This window comes from Lycorma delicatula, chromosome 1 (assembly GCF_047948215.1).
Source record: "Lycorma delicatula isolate Av1 chromosome 1, ASM4794821v1, whole genome shotgun sequence".
Taxonomy (NCBI): domain Eukaryota; kingdom Metazoa; phylum Arthropoda; class Insecta; order Hemiptera; family Fulgoridae; genus Lycorma; species Lycorma delicatula.
Window position 1 is genome coordinate 227,185,488 of NC_134455.1, and position 22,304 is coordinate 227,207,791.

Genomic DNA, 22,304 nt, shown 5'->3' on the forward strand with positions numbered 1-22,304 from the left:
GGAAATATCCGGTTACGTTATACGTATCCGTCAGCAGAAGGGTAAAGCTGATGGGGAAACGAGAGGATGTAGGACAGCTCTCTGCTGAGCTGCCATACGTTTGTTTATGCACAGATGGATGGCAGTGTTGAGGCACAGGGATTCTCTTGTTCTCTTGTGGGGAAAGAAAAGACCGTATTCTCAGTGGAAATACCCATTCGGGTGTGCAGGATGGTATAAAGATCGAGTTCCGGCTCCTAGAATGGGGGAATAGGAACGACGTAATCGGGCCAGGTAACCCTACTCCGGGAGTTAGAGGCCGGAAATAAATTAAGATCCGACCGGCGAGCTGACCTATCATGCCGGGCTTACTAGGCTTACGTAGGCGGGGAAGCTCGTTAGAGTGAAAGGACACTCTTCTGGACTGTGTTATGCGTCATTGTGTTATTCGGTCCGGTGATGTTGGGAAAAAATATCTAGGTTGTGTATATGAATATAGACTAATTACATGTTAAAATATATGGAGATTTTTTAAATGAAATTAAGTAATGTATGTAAATTATAAATTAATTTCTAATTTCCGATAATCTATTTAAAGTAAGTAAATAAATAAACAAGCACACACACACACACACACACACACACACACACACACACACACATATATATATATATATATATATATATATTTACATCAAATATTGTAAAATAGATGTTTCATAAAATAATCATATATCCACAGGAAGGCACGCATAATTGTATTTATTTTGAAATTACCGGTTTAAAGAGTATTTATAATTTTAACTTTATGCCATCTTATTTGTCTATAATTATATAGTCACTTATTTTTTAATATTTAGTATGAAAACTAAAACATAATATATATATATATATATATATATATATTTAATAATACAGTTTAGATTATTAAAGAGCTATGGTATTTAAATATAATGAAATGGGATCAATTAATTTAGATTATTTATAACGTTATAAAAATTAGTTTTTATTGATTTCTGTGAGGAATCAGTTTATTAATAAATATTTGAGAAAATTTTTATTCTAAATATTTGTTATCCCTTTTTGCTGCAGAATGTATATCAATAAGATACAAAAATACAAACAATTTTACTGACTTATTACTGTAAATCACTGATGTAACAAACATATAGGAAAATTAATTATATTCTTTAATAGATAGTACCGTTAATTTATCGATTAGGTAGGTTTTATAAGAAAAAAATAACTCAAATTTTTTTTATCGATCACATTAACTTACTTTTAGTGTGTCTTTTTGGACCTCGCTACCAGCACTACTAACTCCTAGCCCACCACCACCTCCTCCACCAGGATCTTGTGGTCCCTCTGCATTGTCGCTCGTTGAAATATCTGATGCAAAGTCACACGTGACAATAGGTATAGGCGGAGGCTTGTTTTCAATAGATAGCGGAACCGGAGAATTTGAGTTCCTGTCAACTGGACTTGCTATTGTCTGCGGCACAGGATTCGGCTTTTCTTCAGGTCTCGTTCTGAAAAAAAAAATGAAAATTCCATTATTTCAACAATACGAAACTTTAAAATTAAAACAAAAAAAAATTATTAACAATTACTTCTACAATAGTTTATTATTTATTTTATGAACAAGTATTATGAATGGAGCAGAAGGAAGCTTATAAAAAGATGGTTTGAATATGAGAGATTTCTGCAGATTATTTTATTGTCCGACTATCAATAAAGAATTTCATATAAGGTGAGCTCAAATATCTTACCTCATTAAAAAGAAGTTAAGATATAGATTTTAGGTTTAGTTTTTTTTAAAACAATTTCTCTAATTTATTTAAAATTTTTATTAGTTCAGTCGACCAGCTACCTTTGTCACTATTGTAATTATCTCTGTGTTTTAATACGTTTATTAACAGAATACACGTTTTTATTACTCTCTAGCGTGACTGCCATGTTTAAATAGAAACCATTCAAAAATAAATTTTATATTGATTATTATTGAAATAATAGTTTCCCTGTTAATAACTGGCATTCCAAATACTTCATTAAATAAAAGGCATCATGAAATATAAAATTAAATTAGACATCTGCTGGTTATTTCTTAGTCAGTACTATTATTCAAATAACAATTCATTAGTTCTCAAGAACAAATGAATTATTATTGTTACATAAGTGTTCTTAGGAAATTGTTGTTGACATTTAAGATTCAAGAGAAGAATGTTTTCTTTTTGAAAAAAAAGGAAGAATAAACAAACAAAAAACATAAATATTCAATTGTAAAACTGTTAAAAATAAAAATAAAAATACTTTTATTTAATTAGGTAAAGAAAATAAGTTTATTTCTTCTAATTATTATGTACTTAAATAGATTTAAACGATATAGTTATTAAACTTGTTACGTTGTCTAAAAATACAAATTTTATTTAAATGTGCATAAAAACATTACCTAGCGACAGTGCCACGAGATGTTTGCATTTTTAATGAAATAGCTAGTAGCTTCGTTCGGAGTTTTATTATTTACAATCAAATCTCTAATCCATTTTCAACTTCATCTTATGAGGTTGCCAAGGAGTGTGGAGTGAGACAAACGGCTGCTATAACAGCCGTTCGTTTACTTCTCTAACACTTCGCAAATAATTTTACCTGATTGACAACCTACTCATAAGTTGTCGTTATTTGTTTTCTTTTTACAAGTTGTGTTGGACGTATCTATAAGAGGTATTATTGATTTGGAATTAAAACTGAATTAACGTAAAACTGAAGGCTACCTACAGCTTTATATTTGACTTGACTCCCAAAATCAAAATAGGTCTCATTAAGAGATTAAAAGTTTGTAATTATTGTGTATTATTTATTTTGAATAAAAAATGTATTAAACTGTGGAAATAGAAGTTAATCTTTAATAGATGTATGGGATCTTGTTTGAATCCCGTATGAAATGATGATGTTACATATTATTTGTTTCGTTTTAGTAGTTTGTCGAATTGTAATCTTTGGTAACACGCATAATCTGAATAGTGTTGCTGCAGTGTGACAAATGATTGTTTAATATAAAACGGACGACGATATTCTTGAAAGTATACATATTATTCTTAATTCCTTTAATAGTTATCTTTCAAATTAGATTTGAATAATTAGCAAAAATAAGTGCAGTTAAAATTTCATTATTACAACACACTCTTAGGAAATCAGTCAATCCGTCGAATCCAAATAGTGGTAGTTATGAATATAATAGACTAATTCCAAGGAAATATTTTTATTTTATTTAATCACAGGAGTTATTATTTATCACATGAGACGTATTAGAGAAACTGAATAACACTTAATCTTTTTTGTTCTGTTTCAAAAGCGAACTACGTATTATCTAAATTCAAGGAATATAAACAGTAACGAAATTCTTGCATTCTTTTTTCCTAACAAAATTTTGTTTTAAAATTTAGTTTTAATTTGCTTTGTCTGATGTCCTGGAATATAACTGCCAGTTTCTCATAGTCTTTATTATTTTCATTCTACTTTTCTACATACGGCGGAAATTACTAACTAGGCAAACTTTCATAAGTGGAGTTTTAAGCACTGTCAAATTGTGTAATCAAAGATTTCCTCGGCTATTTAAAATTGTAAGTTGATTTTAACTATGTTGAAGGCTTAGATTTTTTATATTTCTCCCAAATATATAATCACTACCAGAGTGGGTTAGGGAACAGCTTTAACCGAGAATATGAAATATGTTGCGTTAATGCATAATTGGGAAAAGACCCAATGCATTTTGTGAAATAATTAGGTAAATAAAATTTAGCACTGAAAATCCATAAAAATTATACTTTTTAGAATAAGCCATTTATTAAATGTAAATTAAAAAGTTTACTTTTGTTCATCTTTCAAAAAAAATTAAGGTTTAACTCGATCAGAAATTTACAGAACTGAAAACAATAAAGCAACTCCTGGAATTACATTTAAAATATTAAACAAATATTGAATCTTTAAAATAATGACTTGTAATTATTCTGCAATAATCAAAAATATTTCATACATTAATATCTCAAAACAGGGTAAATTACGTTTTTAAATAGTTCCTAAACTATTTTAATGGGAAGAAACGACTAAAAAATGATCACAATTAATGAAGTTTAATCCATTTAAAATTGAAGGCAATAAAAAATTACATGTATTTTAAAAGTATTCGTATTCAACAGAAACTTTTATATTGTATTAACATTTGAATATTTCAGTTTAATCAATTTTACCACCTTATAGAGGTAAATTGATTAAAATGAAATATTACGATTGTTCCCCTCCCCCCCCCCAACCGTGAAATTTATTGGAAAGTCTCTTTTTTGAAATAGCGTCAATGTCCAGTAATAGTATTACTAACAATCACGACAGAAATATGAGTCTTTATTGAAACGAATACCGTTGTTATAATTCTGAATGAAACGCTTTAAAAAACCTATAAATTTCAAAATGGTAAACTTTTAATTACAAACTGAATTAAATTTTATATTTAAAAGTATATATTTTACAAGAAGAGCTTTTACAAGTAAAAAAGAATGGATCAAAAAATCTCATATGTACAGAACATATTCATGAAACATAAAAATCTAGAATTACAAATCCTAATCAAAATATAACAAGACCAATTTCTACAATGGCCAAACAGGATGTGGCTTCATACGAAGATATAATTAATATAATACATTCCAATGATATTAATTGATTTTCCATATTATATTCTCGGTCAAATGTTTACACATGTCTTCTAAAGAGAAAAAAATCTAATGAAAAAAAAAAAAAAACTATATATTTTATGTCAATCGGTGATAATGATGGTTAAAAATCATTAATTTAATAAAAGACAGAGATTCCCTTTTTTGTGATTAAGCTATCTTTCTTTTTCCTGTTTAGCCTCCGGTAACTACCGTTTAGATAATTCTTCAGAGGATGAATGAGGATGATATGTATGAGTGTAAATGAAGTGTAAGTCTTGCACATTCTCAGTTCGACCATTCCTGAGATGTGTGGTTAAATTGAAACACCACCAAAGAACACCGGTATCCACGATCTAGTATTCAAATCCTTGTAAAAATATCTGGCTTTACTAGGACTTGAACGCTGTAACTCTCGAATTCCAAATCAGCTGATTTGGGAAGACGCATTAACCTCTAGACCAACCCGGTGGGTTGTGATTAAGCTATCTATACTTCTTTTAACTAACTTCATTGAAACTATTACTTTTGTTCGGTGTTACGGTCTCAGCGAAACCATAAAGTTAGTTCAATTTATCAATAAAAGTAAAGTTGTCAGTAAAAATTGCAAAAAATTGACATTTTCGAAATCGGTAAGACTTTTACTTACAACCCAAATACAACAAAACCATTGTCGAATAATTTACTTTCTTTTCTCATACAATAGACTTTATACATTTGCCATTATGTTTACTGGCTAATTTTGTTACTGTATTTCTTTTCATAATTTTACAATATTAATATTGTGATCGGTGTAGAATCTGGTATAAAAGTTTTAACGAACGTATTAATCCACAGAATTGCTAGTATTTAATACAAAGAATAACCTTAATTAGAAATAATATAGATATATCAATCAGTAAATAATGAAATAAATATATTTTTTTAGAACGTTTTAGATTTGACGAATAATTTTATACAATCAGTACTTAACACTACATGAGTATAAATATATGTTTGCATTAAAAGAAAAAAATCTTTCAGTATTATTTATAAATATCAATGAAATTTACTTTGTTTAATAGAAAATGATTCAATAAATTAATTATTGTCCTAGTCTGCGAAACTCACTTCACTGGTCGAAACTATCTTCTTCTTCCGGATTACTACATAAGACTGGCCATTCAGACGGAAGAGAACATGAGGACACTGCGCTGCTTATAAGGAATACGATTAGATAACACCAATTGCCGAATTTCAGCAGTAATAATATCCAAGCGACCTCAATTGAAATCCTAGACTGACTCGCGTCTCTCAGAATATTGGCGGTCTATTCTTCTCCTAGACATATGACCTCGAGTGAATTATACTCTGAGTTTTTATAACTCTGTGCTCGCGTTTCATTACGAGTGGGGATTGGAATGTTAATAATCATGTTCACTGGGGATCACGACAGTTCGGGGTCAAGCTTTAAGAAATTGCATTATGATCATGCAGCTATATGTGATCTTCGGATTATAGCCGATATATTGGCCATTGGACGTGAGTAAGGTGTTCAAATTTTATGTGAATTCTAGTTTATCGTCTGTATACACTTCTGTGGAAATTAGCTATGACTCAACATCTGATCATTCACCGGTCCTACTCACACTATAAATGAGCTACATTTAACCACAATTTTTAGTTTACCAGAAGCTACGATCGGGTCAGCATCCACAGCCACGATTGCAGTATCATTCGAAAATGATGCTACTGCGACGTCTTTTGGAGACTCCCGTCTCCAAAAGACATCGCATAAGTACATTCTCTCTTCTAGACGCTTCGTGATTACGTTGACAGTTCTCTGTCTTTGTTTGATGTTGAGTGACCACGTCTGAAGCCGAACTGATGTTCAGAAATAAAACGCCTTTCCTCCAAAATTAGCCATAGCCTTTGAAGAAGTAATTTTTCATATATACTGGGTAGCCTAAAATAGAAACATGAAAAACATTTTACTATTTATGAAGTTGTATCTAGGAGCTTTCTTTGAATTCCCTCCTTTCCTGATTACTGCAGAACTTTTGCTGACGAAAAGGTTTTCACCGGAAGACTTATAGGAATTTGGCTATTCATGAATTTGATTATTTCTTCCTCACCAGCCCCTCATATGTCAAAATGTTGATAGACCTTTTCAAGATGCTTTACGTATACGTCAGCTTTTTCACCGTCGCTTTTAGCTCAAGACCCATACAACGTTTTCAGAGGTGAGAAAATTGGTTGGAAAATCTATTGAAGTCCTTGGTGGCTTTCAGTAGTGAGCAATTATCCTTTTGCAAAATGACTCTCAAGGAAGTTTCTAAACGTCTCATTTTGAATAGAACTCAGCAGTCGTTTTAATCTACGAGCAGTCCTGTTCAATCCTCAGGCCTTCTGTAATTTTGCTACTTCTTTGTAAGTCTCCTCTTGAGAAAAATAAGATTCTTCCCTCAGGAAGGCCGTGCTTTCCTGTATTCTACGTATATATCCTCTATGTCTGGTGTTGACTGCCAAATTGCCACCTGCGAATTGCGATCAAGTAATGCGTCGTATTATCTATATCAGCATTACTTTTCAACCAAACATGCACTCTTATCTTGTGTTCAATCCAGATCTGACAGAAGTTCCAGTCGGTGCTCTCATAGATATGTATTTTATTAGTTTATTTTTTAAATATTATTATTGGTACCCCTATTGAATTAGAAATAACTGGTAAAATCCTCTATTTTTTACTTTGTTTTTAACTTTAATTCTGTTGATTTGGTTATGGATAGCAAATTATGTATAGAAATGTTGATAAGATTGAAGACAAAATTATTATTATTATTGGGATTATTATTGTAAAGTTTAATGATTATTCATGTTACTAAGAATCATGTTGTGTGTATTCCTCTTATTGATAATGCTGAAATGAAAAATGATAGTTTAGTTAAGTTTGTTGGAAAATTTGTTTGGTTATTTAGTTAATATTATCTTTGTTCAATGTATTTATTATTATTAATTATTGACTATATTGAGAAGAATAATATGAATCGTTGTTTTGAGATTGATAAGAAGATAATATTATTGCTGAATTTGAGAATGATGAGTAATTTAACATTTTTTTTATTGATGTTTGTTTTATTCAAATAATTAATGGTATCCTTACGTCCAGATGTACTACCCGTCAAAGTGGAAGGTGTCTAAAATAGACCCTAAGCCAAGCAAGTCTTCGCATGAGGTGTTGTCTTACAGGCCAACAAGCCTATTACCCATTGTGTTCAAGGTATTCGAAAGGGTATTATTCCTTCTGACATTATGACTAGTTTTAAAGGAGGGAGAAGTTATTCCTACCACCAGTACGATTTCTGCGGTGGTTACTCCACCATTGAGCAGATATACGGGATCATTCCTGTTGTCAGCAAATGCTTAGAGGAAAAAATTCTTTCTGCTACCTTTCTAGATGTCCAGCAAGTGTTCGATAATGTCTGGAAACCGGTCTGATGAAACTGCAATAATGACTGTGTATGATGATCCAACTCTAACCTAAATTAGTGTACGATCGGGAATGGACCTTATAACCGGGTGATTGAGGAAATGGAAATCACATATGAAGCAAGCGAAGTCAACTTATATGACATTTGCGATGAGAAGCGGTGACTGCCCAGTTATCCATTTAAGTGGGCATTACATCCTGGGAGCTGAGAGTGAACGGTATTTAGGTATTCATCTAGATCGAAGTGTAAAGTGAAAGGCTTATCTTAAGAAAAAGGAAGCAGGTAGATATAAAACTTATGGAGCTGTACTTGCTGATATGTAGGAAATCGCAGTTGTCCCTATCTACGAGTAATTAGCTACTGTTGTAGAAAGTGATCCTAAAATCGATTTGGAGATACGGAATCCAACTTTGGGGAATGGCAAGTACCATAACTGTAGCTACTATTCAACGCTTCCAGAATATATGTGCGAGATGCCTAACGCCGGCGCCATGGTACGTTCGGAACACCGAAATCCATGAGTAATTAGGGCTACCATGTGTTCGGGAAAAAGTTTATCGATTAGCAACCAAGTACAAGACCAAGCTTAATGAGAGCGTGAACTATCTAACTGTTAACTTCTTGGACAAAGACGATGTTACGTGGTTAAAGCCAGTAATGTATTTAACCTAGGAATCTAATAATGACACTCGGTGCGGGGCTTCTATTCTTGAGTTGTGCATAATCTAATTATTTATGTTTGTGATTGTTTTTGTTTTAGATATGGTTTTTTCTTATGTTACTTTTTCTTTAACCTTGCGGTTTCATTCATATTACTGAGCTTTTTATGAATTCTATTGCCTAGTTTGTTTTTTTATATTAGGGACAAGGTATGAAATCAGAATTAGAATGAGGACTAAATTGAAAATAAGGAGAGCATCAAGAAAAAAAAGCTGGTGGACACCACATGACCTCCTTGTACGCTTATTAAACTGCATATACACATTTTTAAAAGTACATAAAATTTTATTTCATTAATAACTTCTGAGTTTTGCTTTTTTTTGCTGTTATTATTGAATTATTATTTATTGTAAATTTTTACAATCACAGGTTAATAATTATTAACAAATCAATATATTTAATTTGAAAAAAAAGGAAATGAAGTCGAATTTGAACCGATATGCCTTCCCCTAGTAAGATCAAAATATTTCATAAACTAAAATTTTATTTGGCTGTAACTCTAGAACCAATGAAAATAAGTACCACATGATATATTGTTATAAACCTCTCAATGAGGGCTATTACTGCAGTTAAAAAAAAGTCCAAAATCCAAATTGTTGGGATTTTGGGCGTGTTTGGAAATTTTTGGTCAAGTCGATTGCAATCAACAGTGGAGGTGCACAACTAGATGTTACAACAGTCCTAAATCTAAAATGTCAACTTCCTACGGCTAATCGTTTTCGATATACATTCGTACGCACGTACAGACGTCACGCTGAAGTCAGTAAAAATGGATTCAGGGATGGTCAAAGTAGATACTTCCGTTAGAATCTGAAAATCAAAATTTTTCGCGATCACAATACTTCCTTTACTTCGTACAAGGAAGTAAATACGGTTGTTGTGAATGACTATTTAAGAAGAATGGGTACTAATTAAAATTTACCAAAATGCATTAAAAATATGCAACGTGAGATAAATGTGGTTAATTGAGGGCAACACGGCAGTTAAAGAAGCCATTTCATTCGAAATGTAATTTTCGCTTACTTATTTGCTATTTATGCGTAAAAATTATTTATGAACAATGGATATTAATTTTTCGGAAGTTAAAATTAAATTTAGAATAAGTATTACAGTAGTAAATATTTTAAGTACTATTTATTTTATTCCAAAAAGGAGCATCGTAAACGTCTTACTATCATTCTATGTTTTACAACGTAAAAAAGTAATCATTAAATGTAAAACGTAAAAATGAAGGATTGATGTTTAAAAATCCTGAAAAATTGTGTTTTAGAGAAAAAAATGTAATTATTTTACAACGTAAAACATTCAATGAATAGCAAAGAGAAAACCCTGAAAGCAAGTGCCATCTATTGCTTGTCTAAGTAATAACAGAATTAAAAGAAGTACAAAGAATTACAATCATAAATGTTAAGTCTCTAGTTTTTTTTTTTCAAGGGCATAAAGATTAAATGAATATTTAATTAAGTTATTAATATTTTCAAATTTCATTTTGTAAAATTTTTAATACAATTTTCTTTCTAATATCATAAAATTGTTTTGGTATTCTTTAAAGATTCAAAAAATGTTTTACAAAGTTTTAGATTAAAACATGAATATATTTGTTAGATACCTGGTCGTTTCATAACGTCAGATGTGACAGATTTACGAATTAGTTTTGGATTGTGAATATTTATTTTAATTTCGAAAAGGTGGATACTAAAAAACAAAAATTTTCCGGTACTGAATATTATAAAAGAAAGACAATACATAGTCTGCAACCAGCATTACATTATTAAAGTGATGGTTGCAACATCACCAAGGCGTTAGACGCAAATTATCTCACGCTAATGCAAATTTGTGTTGAAGTTTTGGTTAACCCGATTGGAATAAAACGTTAAATGGTAGTAATGTTATTAATTTTAGATATATATCTTTTACAGGTATTAGATAGGTATAAAAACTATCCACTTATACGGTATATTCACAAAACATTTACGACGTTCGATACAGAAGAATTTATTTATCTATAATAACACAATAATTACGACAAGGATTACAACGAGGAAGTCAATCATCACATTTAAAGAGGATTCCGACAAAGTGATTATTTCAGTGTGAAACCTTGTTATACAGTTAACAAAAGATAACAACTTCAAGCCCGTTGGAAATATTATTTCTTAATAACATAAGAGTAATTCTGTTGCTACTCGGGAAAAGGATGATCAAGGGCTAACAACATTAAACAGAATTGTAACTCGTTTTTAAATACCTTCCATTTGTTTAATTTACATAAATTGGATTTTATAGAAGTGAAACCCGACTTTCAATCATTATAAAAAGCAACAACTAAAACAGTCAATTTCATTAAGCTAAACATTTGAAAACTCCGAAATTTCCAAGAATTTTGTTAGGTAACAACGCTTCTAAATATATATAAGAGAAAACTCGATTAACTTTGGGCCATTTAAAAATTATTTTTAAATAATTACATAATTAATGATATATAAAATATTTAATTTTGATAATTATTTATTTACGGTACTTTTATTAACTTTTTAAATTAAAAGAAACTAACATGAAAACAAGACAGGATAAGAAAACGAAAACACTCTTCTTCTGTAAAGAATTGAGGAGAATAAGTAGTTAAATGTAAATAATAATTACATAATATGATAATGTGGTAAGATATAATTTCTAAAGAAATGGTATTATAAATTAAATTATAAATATATATTAAAATGAAAACTATTATTATATATGTCCGCTAATATAACGTTCTCCTTAGTACCAATAAAGTACTCACTCTAGACATTTTTTTGAAAACATAATAAATGGTTTCACAAAGCTTGGTGAACAGCTCACAAGTATGGCCCACTGTAACACAACTAGTTCATCTACAATAAAGTTTTTTAAATTTTATTACCTTGAAAAAGAAGAAGGATATTGTCCAATAAACGAATTAATTGGTAAATTTAAGATACATAACTACAAAATTTAATAAATGCGTATATACTCAATCAAAAGTTGTTCGATTAACGCGGAATTCGGTGTTTTTAATTTTCCTTTTAATCTTATGGATCTTTAGAATAAATTCTCAACGGCAATTGAAATAATCTAAACCAATTTTTATAATTTTGTTTTTCAAGGTACTTTATATTTGTAATTCTTGAAAATACATTATTTATTATAAGTTGTAGTTGAAAAAACATTTATCTTAGTATATCCTCATAAACAAACTGTAATTATAAAGTCAAAATTCTCAAACTTACAATATCATAAAAACAAATGAATAAGTACAGACAACAGTCTTGAAATTTTCATAGAAAATAAAACTAAAACCAAAGGATTTGAAGGGAATGATTAATATAATCAGTAACAGTCTCAATACGATATAAAAACTTGAAATTTAGAATGAACTGCAATAAAAAAACTTATATAAATTAAACTGAAAATATGAGTTACAGCGAAAGGGTTATACAATAAATATTTATCTTTTGTACAGCTTTCTAGTTGACTACAATATATGAAGCGCGCACACACACACATACATACACACAAACACCCACCCACACACACACACACACAAACGCGCCCGCGTTTTGAATTAATGTTTTACTATTCAGCTGTATGCAATGCTCAACCGTAGTTAGTGGAGTAACCGAGTATTTATCATTGCTGGGCGACTCTGAGGGTGAATGGTAAATTTACTGCATATATCCTCTATCTGCACAGGCAAGTAAAATTTATTGTGTGAACTGTTTATTTCATAACACATTCATAATTTTATTCAACAAACATTACGAGCATTGGAAGCAAGTTACTTTAACATGGGAAGCAAAATTTCCTTTATTCTTAGTAATACTTTTCATGACTTACCTCAATAAGGTTAAATGTTAAATAAAACAGATAAATTATATGAATGATAATTTTCTATAATAATTATTATTATTATTTAGCATGTGATAATTAATAACATATTTAACAGTGATGGTGTAAACTTCAGAATAAAATTAATTTTTACCTGGTAACCTAAAATATAAATTTTTTCTGTTTATTACTAATAAAAAACGCTTTCGGAATTAGTTTGATTTTTATTTCAAGCAACCTGATTCCAATAAATAAATGTAAACATCAACAAGAGATATAAACATCTCTTTTTTTAATTGTGTATAATTTGAAAAATGTCGATATAAAACCAAATTTGTTATTTGTAGAAATATGTTTCAGAGATTTTCATAATTTTAAATCTACGATTCGGGATTTTTTACTTATTTCTGTATTTCAAGTGTTTGTTCTTCAATACTGCATTTGGATACCGTTCTCACAGATTAGTTATTGTTTCGTTTGGTAAATTGCCAACCTATTCTAACAATTGAGAGTACTGATCTGTCCAAACAACCAAGGGTATTGGTTGTTTTGGTTTTGATCAGAATTGGTTAATTTTTCTTTAGCAAAATGTTTTACTTTTATTAATACGGTGAAATAATAGTATTAAGAAAATCTGATAAATTTCATTTTAATTTACTGCAGCATTTTACAGAATCATATGAAAAATTATGATAAATAAAACCTGAAACATTCCTAAGTTAATAATTATTATTATTGTAAATTACAATACTATAATATAAAAAATTTATTGTAATGCAAAAAAATTAAAACATTATCAACGAAGCAGAGTTACAAAGTTATCAAATTCTACCGAAAGAAAGATAATAGAATAGAATCTGAATACTTTTAGAAATCTGTTTAAGTTTAATAAAGAAAGAACGGGAATAAATTAAAAATAATAAAAATAATACTGTTATAATTAACAAAACAAAAATAAAAGAGGATTATTTAGTAAGAGTTCAACAGTGAAATCAAGTAAAACATTATTTCAAAATCAGTTACCTTGCTTGTGCTTTTCTTATTCCTCTTCGAGCTCTTGCTTTGGCAGCGTAATAAATCCTAATGTAAACGAATACCATGATGCAGCTAGGGATGTAGAATGACCCAAGGGCTGAATAAACTACGTATCCTACGTCTTTGCTCAACTGTAAAACAAAAAGAAAAAAGTATCGTGTAAAATAAATGTCAATAAAAAAACATATGTAAGGAAATTACTTAATAAAAATGCTAAACGACAATATAATTAAAGTGTAAGACATTATTACAAAACTTAAAATTTAATTACACTCTGACGTTAATTTAACTACAGTAGGTAGTTATATTGTAGTTTTTGTTCGGTCACTGCACCTGCTCCCTTTTTCGACGTTCCCAGAGAGAGATTTATATTCCATACATCGACCTGGACTCCTCACCTCTCGCCTCGTGTATTCCCATCAATATGAGATGCTTAATATTACAATAAGAAGACCCATTTTTGTTAGAGGAATTTAATACTTATGTTAAAGCTTCATTTTATACGACAAATATGTTATCATTAAAAGTAGCATCTCATTTTCATCAGTAAGACAAAATAGATAAATTCAACCTTTCATCTTCGATCCAGTAGACGTACAAAACATAAAAGGTAACTTAATGAAGTCTAAAATTAAACTTACATGAACAGCGAAATCGACTAGTTTATAATTAATTTCGTTAGTTTAAATAAAGTAGCAATAAGAACGTTGTCAGAGAAAGCAGGAAAAAATACAAAAAATAATTTCGATTTTAGATAGCTAAAGGACTATAATGTTTTCACGCAATCAAATTTTAAGGTAAATCTTATAAATAATTAACAGGCCCAATTTTTCTGCCATTTATTTGAAACTTTTCCCCAAAATTTATTTCATAGGCAACATATTTATGCAGTAGCCTATATTCTTAATAAAGTATGCCGCACCAAAGAGAGAGTGAGAGTTTTCTGGTATAAGAGTTTTGGTAGATAGATATGTCATTAATGTTAAATAGATCTTATTAAAGTATTTAATAATACAAATTATTTAGTTTTATTTAAAATGACTTGATACATATTACAATTATAAACAATAATAATTGTTTATAATGCATTAAGGCTGTAATGTTTTGGGTTAATGTACTCGGCAACTTTTTTTTTAAGAATTAGCGTTAAATTAAAAAAAAAATAAATAATTTTGAGTATCGAAACATACAATTTAAATTATTCAACTAAAACAAAATATTAAAAATAATTAAATTGATACATAATTAAATTGATCAATATCATTTTTCCATTCCTTTGCATAGCTCTCGCTGGGGAACTCTCTCTCTCTTTTTTTTGTCGACTATTTTTAACAACACAGGGGCAACTAGTAATCGCTTAGAAGACGCTGCCTTGGTCGGCCCGGAGTGACATGGCTGTAGAATATCCTACCCTAATGCATACAGCTAAAACCGCTGTCCTGCTCGTCGGGGTTCTTTGAGATATCATGACAACTGTATCCAGTTTCCCCGATGCCTCTCTTCAGAAGGGCTGTCCTTCGCATCCCTATACCCTAATTAGAGTCCGGATATGCACCCCACGCATACTTCTCCGAATCGCGCGCCCATCCCACATACCTTGAGTGTCCTTATTGCGTCATCGGAGCGCCCCTATCCAACCCACTCTCTAGAATTACCTGGTTTGAATTAACCCACTATTCTTTAACGTGTTTAAGTACTGCATTAGATAATCTAACAGTCAAATATGGTGCATCATTTTTTAAAACCTAACCTACTGTAACATTTTTAATCAGGCATATAATGTCATTACAATTATGGTAACGGTTGTACAAATAGGTCGTAATTTTTTTTTTCTTCTGTAGTTACCCAGAGCCGAACCCGCACTTAAGCATAAACACAGCTCCAGAGGTGCCATGCTTCAAACCACCTGGGCAGTAACCCTGATCCCGGCTATGCCGTTCACAAAGACCCACACAGGCAGTCGGGACTCAGCCTTCTCGTGTCATACCTACAAAGAAGGGATACCCTCACCGGGACTCCGTTCTTACATGGCCTCGCCTCAAATAAGGAATCCCTGAAGGGATCCCCCACTGGGACTTTGGTCTAACTTTATCCCCTAGTGGCGCCGCAAGGAGTCTCCGGCAAATCATCGCCGATGAGATGCCGGAGCGTCCCACCACTCCTGGACGAAGCGACCCATGTCGGCGACACCGTAGCTCCATACACACCAGCGTCTACTCCTCATGTCCAAGGCAAAGCCCTGCAGCCCCGCCCCTCAGAGCGTGGCCGATCGAATTGCAGGAAGTACAGCGGATTTCCTTCTGACAATTCTTCCTCACATGGTTGACTTTCCGCAGGTAAAACATTGGCCGGTCCTGTCCAGGTCGCCGCAAAACTTGACTCGGTACCCCGTATTCCAACAGCGGAAGCACCGCACACAACAGTACAACAGCTGTCGCACTAATAGACAGGCCACCCATCCGATTCGCACCCGGCCGTTATTCATTCAAGAGTTTATCCACCAGAATGGGTGTTAGAGCCAGAGTGACCACCATGGTTAGGGTGACCAACACCCGCCGCCAAGCCTAAAAGCCAGGCCTGAGGAGCCTCTTCATGTTCTACAGCAGCCGTCATCCGTATATTGAAGTACCGTAGCAGCTTCAAAAAGCTTTTGAAGCATTCAAAAAGCATCTTTTGGCCATTTCCGACGGACCAACTGCGCTAAGTCTTTGTCAGATATATCGTCCTCAAGCGCTTGGTGAAAACCTCCACTCCCAATCGTCCACAGAGCATCCTGACCAGGATCCCCAGATGTCTGTGTTGCCAAATCCTCCAGCTTCATCCCGTCTTTCTCGGGAATTCTTGATGAGATGAAGAAAGCTTCGTCTTTCTTCATCACGCATTCTGCCACCGGAGTACCGTCAACCAGGCTGGCTTTCCACCCCAGGCGTCTGAGTGGCCTTATTGACCTGTTCAAGAAAATCCCCCCAGGCATCACGAAGCCAGTTGATATGACGTGCAGAGATAGCCACCCTCCTGGAACACTTCTTAATTTTGAGCTTCGTGTTCACATTCGAAGAAACCGGTTCAGGTCACTAACACGAGACAGTAACTCAGACAATTCGTAGAGAAGCTCCTCCCGACGGCAAACCATCTGAAAATCCGCTTCGGCAACCTTGTCCTTTCCTTCCTTTTCCACTTCTACCCCATTCTCTGTAGAGGATGTCGAACCCGAGCTAGCAGTCCGTAACTTTTTTTGCTTCTCCGTAGTCAGGGCCGTGCCACCGGCCCGCAACTTGTTTTGGTCATCTTCTTCCGTGGGAGTGACCCTCAGTCTCCTTTTCACTAGCCGTCTCCGATCGCTCCACGCTCATTTCCACAATGTAAGACCTCTTCAGTTGTGGGAAATCTCGGTTGAAGCCGCCTTCGGCCACACTGCCATAATCAGACAGGATTGTCGCAGTAGTGGTCAACTGTCGTTGACTGGTTAACCAGCCGCAATTTTGCCCTCTTCCGCCTGAACTCTAAGCTGAAAGCTTCCAAAGTACAGCGCATATCGACGTCTACACTCCCCGATCGGTAACTCTCACTGTTACCAGAAAAATCCGCCCGGAGTACTCGTTTCCCCCTCCTCCTCCCGACTGACACCCGTCTCTAGCGGAATAGAAGAATCATCAACGGGTAGCGGGTCGTCCCTTCGACTCTCTAGGATAAGCCACGAAGAAATCACAATAAAAATAAAAATTTAAATAACCAAAAAAAAAAAACTTTTCTATGTCAACATAAAAAATCAAAGCGTAGCAACACATAAATACTTCGTAGTAACGGTAGCTTGCTACGAAAAAGTCACAATAAGTACAAAAAAATATGACTTCCAAAACAGTAAGGTAACAGCAATAAATATCTGAAATAACTGATCGACAAACAATCCACGCAGCACGAACAGTACAGACTTGTAAAACAACGAATAGCGATAATCTAAATGGCCAATGTTGCGGCCAAACCAGATTATTGCAATAAAAACACAAAACTCAATGAAACTGAACTACGAAGAAAACTAAACTAAACAACCAATGAACAACTAACGAACACTAAAAAAACAAGGAGAAAAAACGAACATTAACAAAAACCAAATATAAAATTAATACCACAACTACGGTAGCGAATCACAGAGAGCGAACGAGACACGACCGTACTCCACTCAATCATATGTTTCAAACAGTAACCCCAGGTCATAAATCTTTTCTTTTTTTAACCTCCGCGTCCACCGTTAGGTATTGCTTCAGAGGATGAGGTCATAGTTCTTAGATACATGTAACCTAACATATATTTGTTTTTGAAATATAATAATACAATATACTGCATAGTTATTTTCTACCACCTTCATCTTTTTCAAAATTTATACTCCTTAACTAATTAATTTAACATATCTCTTATTCTAGTTTTTTCTTATCATACAAATGGATATCTAAACATTTAGTTCAGTAGTTTTAAAAATAATTATTTGATCGCATTTTGGTTCAAATTAACTGGATTTTCAATACTCCTATCTGCAATTAACTGCAATTACTAATATTGAAAAAATTCCTTTCAAGCCTAATACTGGTGCGTTGTAAAAGATGTTTACAAGTAGCATATATTTATGATGTTTACATGAAATTAAACATTATATTTTTTGATAGTGACGACTCGCAAATCTTCGAAGTCGGTTATCTCGCATAGTTTTTCTAAGAACCCTTTGGCAGATGCGTTCCTTGTTTGTTGAACATACTCGTAGCGGTTTAATTCCTGGGTAGACAGAACTAGACGGTTGTTGAAAATTAGTACCCGATATTCCAATAATCACAAAGTTACATTATGCTCAAGCCGATAGGATTAAAATAAAATTGGTTAAGCCTGTATTCGAATTATCATTTTTGTGTACGGACATGTATGTATTAACCCGCTGCCTGTCAGGTAGAGAATAAATTAACCCAAACCAAGTGATTAACCATAAGAAAAAAGGGTTTTTTGCTATAAGAAGAAAGTCATAAATAAATATAAGCACAATTACTTCAAGGACCTTATAGTATAAATTTAAATCATTGATGATAAAATATGATAGTTATTTTCTGTAGTATTTATTTATAAAATTAAAACTCTAAATGAATAATGATTCCAAATACTGAAATAGGATTTTATGATAATTTTATTACGTAAAAAAGAACATTTAAAGAATTGTTATAATCATCTTTACTTTCCTCGCTGTAGCTCCCTATTGCTGCTACATTGCAGTCATAACTGTAAAGGAAAAGTATGTAGACTGAATGTTGACCTCTGAATCCAAAAAAAGGAAAAAATTATAGAAATTCCGGGAAGAGTACTAAACTTATTTAAATAATACATTACATAATCTGACCATCGAAAACAGTACATAATTTTTCACATTTACCTGTATTTTGATTAATATCATCGGACTCGCGCAAGATAAATTCGAAGATAATGGATCAATAAATTTCTATATATGGGTCTATAGGTAGCATTCAATTTTTCTGTCTTCCAGCTTCGGCCTGATTTTCAAATCCATCGAACAAGTGGACAGCACTGAACCTATGTTTATTTTGAAAACGTTTTTTAGCCTTGTTGAATAACGTTGCACCAAATTATACCGACCTACTACAGTAAATAATTACTTCGTTAAATAAATTTTGAAGTCCTAAAATAAAAGGGATTGGAACCCTTGTCTTTATTAATAGTATAATTAATGTTCCAACTCGGAAACTATCGGTAAAAGTTAATTTAATTTTTTATAACTTAACGAGTAAAAAATAATATTTCTTTTTACAAACCGATAATATGGTATCATTGTGTGTCCTTGTTTCAAATCAAATATTTATTAAATTATATAATTTTTTTAAGAATAACTAAGGTAATACAGTAACACCTTCAAAGCTTTAAACCTTTGACACCGCATATCAGAAAATTACATCTCGTTTTTTAGTACTATTGAAAATACATCATTTCGTCTGACAATCGAACAATTATGTAATGTTATTAGACATTCAGTTATATGTACCCTACTTTATAAATGAAATATTATTACTAGACTGCTGTAATTAGATCTGGGGGAAGTTACGTTACTATGGAAAAATAAATGATGAGATTTTATTATTGTGTTTTATATATATATATATATATATATATATATTCAGGTTGGCTACGACGTGAGTAAGTCGATCACCATGTGAATTTCTATAACAGAGTGGGCGAGGGCATCAATTGTATTGTAGTAGGGTCTACAAATGGGGGAGCCACGGAATCCAGACTCGGGGAGACGTCGGAATGTGCCGTCGGATGTGTTGTCAGTATTAGATTATTATATCATGAATTGGGTTAATACGGATTGAGTCTTTTAATTTAGTAAGTAGTTGTTGGTACAAAATGAAGATAAATTTGTCATAAATTTTGTTGTTTTTGTTTTGTATGAAAATAGTTTACGTTAACATTATAGTATATAAAAATGCGACTTAAGCTAGCAACAGGAGCTATATGAACTGTTATCAAAGTTGATGTTCTAGTGAAAAGTATATTTAACAGTTTCAAACATAATACAATTCGTATGTTGTTAGTCATATTTTTTAAACTTCTTCTGTTAATTTCTGTCTTCAACACTTGATCCAATCAATCGGGAAAGTATTTTGGGAAACTAGAGAATATACGGAGCAGTTAAAATCCTATCTTCGACCAAGTCGACAAAAAAAACGAAATAATACATGTTGAGAAACATTCATCCCAAAAAGGTACCATAAGGTTCCCTGTGTTTGATACTGGTCATATGACTAATATTATTATTTTGAGTACCTCTACATACATGTTTGTATATACTGTAAACTAAATATTTAAGAAAAAATACCATAAAGACTTTACAAACTAATAATTCTCCATAAAATTACGCTTATGTACCTAAGTTTTAATAGACTGAAAATGTCATATGACAATCAGTAATTTAATACTCTCGTGCAATATACTCTATATTAAAATCTTTAGTATTTTTCTTAAAAAATTACATAAAAAAAATAATTTTAAAGAATTGTTACCAAAACAAACAAGTATACCGTCCAAACAAATTGGCGTTCACTTAGATAAAGAAAACTAAAGACTAGCCCAGAGTATACACTCTGGAGTTATATGTCGTTTTGTTTATGCGCTATGAACAAGTCTTATATCATTTGCTTAATCCTAGTTAAATAAATGTCGCAGGCACTCTTCATTTACCTTCCTTTAAACACCTAAGACATTTGTCGTGTACTACATAAACAATGTTGTAATTTAATATTTTCACAAAATCATTTTATTTGTTGTAAACAATTCTGCTTATGTTTTAAAGTTCATATTAATTTAGTTCTGCACATTTTCTTACAATTAATTTTTATTAAACTGATTTAAAATGTAAATCAAGGGAAAACAGTTTTCGTTAAGTAAATATACCGCAGTCAGTAGGAATGATGTAAAAATACAGTATTTTATTATATGACTCATTTAAAATAAAAGGGGGGTTTAAAATATTTTAAATTCCTTCAATCTGTTCTAATCAATGTAATTTATTTTTTACCATCACATAGCAACATCTGAATTTCAAAAAAAGATTTCTGTGATAATTTAACTAAATATTTTAGTACTTTCAGGACAAAGAGCATGATTTAAATGACGCGTTTTACCAACTTTTCGAAGAAAAGTACGGTATTACTTTCAGTCGAATGATGGGACTGGGGGTAAAATTGAATTTTCTTTACGTTTTTGAGGTATGAGGAGTACGAAAATACCATTCACTTAAAATGTATTCCCTTATGTATATATATATATATATATATTATGTTTAAAATTTGCGACTCTAAATCTTCAAAACTACTGCGAACAATTTCACTGAAATTAATATGTGCTGCAGTAATATATTTGAAGTTGTACATGTGAAAATTTGATGAAGTTTGGTTGAGTCGTTCTTTAGTTACACACAATTTAAGGTCTTTAACAGACATCACCTAAATTTGAGGTTAAGATCGCTCTTTAGTGGTGTATTTTTATGCGCTTTTGCAGTAAGTCACAATAGTGAGTGAGTTCAAAATTTATGCTTGTTTGTAGGATTGAGTCATTATTTTTAATTATTTCATCAAATTACGGTTACAATTTTTTTTTGGACGTAGTATTTAATTTAAAATCCGTTCCAATTTACGGAAAACCATAAGAAAATTTCAGTACCAAAAAAATGACATGCAGAGAGGCGTATATATACACAGTATATATTGAGTAGTACAGTATATATTAATAGTGTATATATATATATATATATATATATATATATATATATATATATATATATATATATATATCTGAATGCATATGTATACATACTCTTATGTTATAAAAGTGTACGCAAATATATACAACATAAATAAACATACAAAGAACATTGTTTATAATTCAAATTTCAGAATATAAAGCAAAAAAAAAACCGAGAAATAGTTTATCAATCACACAAAGAACTAATTAAACTAATCAGTCACACAAAGTCACAACTAATCAAACAAAGAAA

General features: G+C 31.8%; 1 protein-coding gene across 1 annotated transcript in view; it reads right to left on the reverse strand.

Moving 5' to 3' along the window:
* Octalpha2R (alpha2-adrenergic-like octopamine receptor) overlaps nt 1-22,304 on the reverse strand; it is a 610,987-nt gene that overhangs the window by 37,536 nt on the left and 551,147 nt on the right. Inside the window, exons 2-3 of the mRNA XM_075354825.1 lie at nt 13,745-13,887; nt 1,259-1,508 (exon numbers count right to left, since the gene is read on the reverse strand). Of these exons, the coding sequence (XP_075210940.1) occupies nt 1,259-1,508; nt 13,745-13,887 (393 nt within the window). The remainder of the gene's footprint in view (nt 1-1,258; nt 1,509-13,744; nt 13,888-22,304) is intronic.